The sequence below is a fragment of the Colias croceus genome, chromosome 17 (assembly GCF_905220415.1).
Source record: "Colias croceus chromosome 17, ilColCroc2.1".
Lineage (NCBI taxonomy): Eukaryota > Metazoa > Arthropoda > Insecta > Lepidoptera > Pieridae > Colias > Colias croceus.
This window is the reverse complement of record NC_059553.1, coordinates 2,245,256-2,249,693: the sequence shown is the minus strand read 5'-3', so window position 1 is coordinate 2,249,693 and position 4,438 is coordinate 2,245,256. Positions and strand designations below refer to the sequence as shown.

The window sequence follows — 4,438 nt, the reverse complement described above, 5'->3', positions numbered from 1 at the left end:
TAAATGTCGACAATCAATTTGTTGCAAGAAATGCGGACGTAGACATAATACTATGTTGCATTTAGAGAAGACAGGATTCATTGAAAACACTCAAAGGACACAAGAAGAAAATGATGGGATTGAGAATAAAACTTCGTCTACGCTAGTAGAATCAAAGATTGTGGCAAATTTTGCCAAAAGAGAGCATAAAAGCTATCATGTTCTGCTAGCTACGACACTACTTAAGGCTCAGTCAAACAATGGTAACTTATTTATGGTACGAGCATTGCTAGACCAAGGCTCGCAAGCGTCATTTGTAACTGAAGCAACTGTTCAGTTACTCGGTCTTAAACGTACATCTGTTAATGGTTTGGTATCAGGTCTGGGAGATGGTCAAATGCATATTAAACATGTAGTAACATTATGTTTAAAATCGCGTCATAACTCAGAATTTTCTATTAATGTTAAGGCTTATGTATTAACTTCACTTACGTCTATGCTTCCATGTGTGAAATTAGATGCTCCGAATTGGCTCGAACTCGAGAATGTAGAATTAGCGGACCCAGGTTATGCAACACCAGGTAAGATTGATGTTTTATTAGGGGCAGAAGTTTATGCTGAGATTTTATTAACAGGTATGATGAAACAACCCAAGGGAAATTTAATAGCGCAGAATACGGCCTTTGGTTGGGTTTTATCGGGTAAGGTATCTGATTCACTTTCAGATAAATACAAGGCTAAAAGTTTTCATTTACAGGTTAGAACTGACGATGATTTTTTGAAGCGGTTTTGGGAACTAGAAGCTGAGCCAGATATGATTGTTAAGAAATTTACAAGAGAGGAACAATTGTGTGAAGAGCTGTATGAAAAATCAACTGTACGAAATCGAGATGGAAGGTATGTTGTTACATTGCCATTTAAAAATAAGGATCCTGAGTGCCAGTATGGAGAATCTATAGATATAGCTAAGAATAGATTAGTCGCTTTAGAAAGAAGGCTTAAGAATAATCCTAAATTATATGAGGAATATAGACGAGTAGTAGAAGAGTACTTAGATCTTAATCATATGTCTTTAGTCGAAGAAGACGATTTAGATAATCCAACGGCTGTCTATCTTCCGCATCATGCTGTTGTACGGGAGGATAAAGATACGACAAAGGTTCGTGTAGTTTTTAATGCTTCTAGTAAGGGAACAAATAATGTGTCATTAAATGATGATCTTATGATTGGACCAAAAATCCAACAAGATCTCAGACATATATTAATGAGGTGGAGAACCCATCCCATTTGTATAGTGGCTGATCTTGTCAAAATGTACCGTCAAGTACTTATTAATCCAAGACAGACAAATTTTCAGAGAATTTTATGGAGAACTTTACCGGATCAACCAATTAAACATTTTAAATTGCTCACTCTAACATTTGGAACCGCGTGTGCACCATATCTTGCTGTTAAAACTTTACAACGTTTGGCAGAAGATGAGAAACTTAAATTTCCAGTAGCATCAGAAATTACTAAAAATGATTATTATATTGATGATCTAATGACAGGTTGTGATACATTACAAGAAGCTAAAATTATTTACAATGAAATGAATAAATTAATGAAATCTGGAGGATTTACACTTCAAAAATGGAGCTCTAATTGTAAGGAATTATTAAAGTATATTGGAGAAGATAATAAAGAAAAAGAAGAATCTATGCTAATTAAGGTTGATAATATGGTAAAAGTTTTAGGAATTTCATGGAATCGTAGTTCAGATAGATTTGTTTATTCAATCAATTTACCGGAGATAAAATTTCCAATCACGAAAAGACAAGTTTTATCTAATATTGCTCAAATGTTTGATCCAATGGGTTGGATTGCACCAGTAATCATTGTTGCTAAATTATTTATTCAAAAAATATGGAAGGCGCATTTAGATTGGGATGATGCATTACCTGAAGATTTGAACGAAATTTGGCTTAACATACGACAGCAATGCAAGGAAATTCAACGAGTAGAAATACCAAGGTGGATTTGTTGCACTAGTCAAAGTCATGTTGAACTACATGTCTTCTCAGACGCATCAAGATCTGCTTATGCTGCTGCAGTTTTTATGAGAGTCATCAATCACGATGAATCTATACATGTCAGGTTAGTATCAGCTAAAACAAAAGTAGCACCTATAGAGAAGGAAGTTTCTATACCTCGTTTAGAGTTATGTGGGGCTGTGCTTGCTGCGAAACTCGTGAACGAAGTATCTCAAGTGATGAAGGTATGCAAAGATAACATTTACGGATGGACTGATTCTACAATCGTTTTAGCATGGCTGAAGGGCGGTGCAAGCAAATGGACAACATTCGTAAGCAATCGGGTATCAGAGATTTTAACTATTATGGATTATGATCAATGGGGTCATGTTTCAACCGAAGCCAATCCTTCTGATTGTGCATCTAGAGGTTTGACTCCAACAGAATTACTTTCACATTCACTTTGGTGGTACGGACCGGAATGGTTGAAGAACAGAAATATTGAAATGAAAAATCCAGAGATAGTAGATACAGATGAAGAAAGAAGACAAGTATCATTAATAGTAAAACAAGATAAATGTGAAGATTTTGAATGGTTAAAATTTTCTAATTTGACTAAAATGCTAAAGGTTATTTCTTATTGTCGAAGAATATTACTGAAGAAGGAAGAAAGGAAAATTTTGCCGAAGTTTGTAACAGTAAATGAAATGAATGAAACATTAGAAAAATGTATTACACAGGTTCAAGGGATTGCGTTTGAAGAAGAGATCAAGGTTTTAGAGAATAAAAAGGATATACCGAAGAGAAGTCCCCTTCGTACTCTTTGTCCCATTTTAGATCGAAATGGAATATTAAGAGTCGGTGGTCGGATTGATAAGGCTCACGCAAACCATAACACGAAGCACCCGATAATTATGCCAGCTAAGTCTCATCTTACCCAGTTGTTAATATCGGATGCTCACGAAAAAACTTTGCACGGTGGACCGCAAATCATGATAAATTACATTCGGACAAAATATTGGATAGTACGCTGTAGGGATCTAGTAAAACAACATTTTAGGAAGTGCCTCACGTGCTTACGATATTCGAAAGCATCGAGAGTGCAGTTAATGGGACAGCTTCCAGATACTAGACTGAAGCCTTGCAAGCCATTTACGGCAACCGGTGTTGATTATGCAGGCCCAGTCAATATTAAGTTTTCTCCAGGTCGAGGGGCAAAGTCTTATAAAGGCTACATTTGTCTTTTCGTCTGTATGGTCACAAGGGCTATACACATTGAGGCTGTAACAGATTTAACCGCTAAGGGATTTATCGCCGCTTTTAGACGCTTCACGTCTAGACGTGGACGTTGCCAGGATTTGTTCAGTGATAATGGCACAAACTTTGTTGGTGCGGACAAACATTTACGAGAAATGTTTGACTCTGCTAAATCCAGTTTACCTAATGAAATTGCGGAACTTCTTACATTGGAATTTACGACGTGGCATTTTATACCGCCGCAATCACCTAATTTTGGAGGGATATGGGAGGCCGGAGTGCGTTGTGCTAAGAACCATTTGAAACGGGTCATAGGTGACAGCATTTTAACGTATGAGGAATTAGCTACAGTACTATCACAGATCGAAGCATGTCTTAATTCTAGGCCAATTTCTGTTATTAGTAGTGACGCAGATGACCCTCTCCCACTGACCCCAGGTCATTTTTTAATAGGTGAACCGGTTATAAATATAAGTGATCGTAATTATGATGATTGTAATGTAAATAAATTAGAAAGATGGAATGTTATTCAAAAAATGGTTAATAATTTTTGGCGTAGATGGTCTAAAGAATATTTGGTTACTTTAAATCAGAGGTATAAATGGAATTCGAAATTAGAAGAACCTAATATTAATGATATTTGTATAATTAGAGATGATAACGTTCCACCTTCTAAATGGATTTTAGGAAAAATTGTAAACAAACATATTGGATCAGATAATATAACTCGTGTTGTAACAATTAAGTGTAAGAATGGATATTTAAAACGACCGTTAAGTAAAATTAGTATTTTGCCTAAATAAAAGGATTAGTTAATAGAAGATTATCTTATAAAGTTGTTCAATTTTAGGAAGGTCAGTTGATTGAAGTGTGCTAATATGTATTTGTTTGTGTATGAGTTTAACGCCACTACATTGATGTATCACGGTGGGCGGTAACGTTTTGTTTAGTTATTTTTTGTTTTGTTTAGAGGTATATTTTAGTTGTTTTTTTGTTCCGGACTAGTCCTTGGTGGGCGGAATGTCTAATTATGTTTAAATATGTCAAGTTACGACAATTAGTTTCATAAGTTACCAATAGATGGCGACACTTTAGTTTTGCCTCGCACTAGCGAAGTGTTTTGTTGAATACGTATAAGAAATTTCATGTCAGTTATCTGCCTTGTGTATCTTGTGTATCTTGTGTAATTT

General features: G+C 35.6%; 1 protein-coding gene across 1 annotated transcript; it reads left to right on the top strand.

Moving 5' to 3' along the window:
- The first annotated feature begins 253 nt into the window (after positions 1-253).
- On the top strand, positions 254-4,051 carry LOC123699276. The gene has a single exon (XM_045646199.1). The coding sequence runs from the start codon at positions 254-256 to the stop codon at positions 4,049-4,051; it is 3,798 nt and encodes a 1,265-aa protein (XP_045502155.1).
- Positions 4,052-4,438: the final 387 nt, after the last annotated feature.

Coding starts and splice junctions, on each gene's coding strand:
- LOC123699276 (XM_045646199.1), top strand. CDS start 254: ATGGTACGAGCATTGCTAGACCAAGGCTCGCAAGCGTCATTTGTAACT.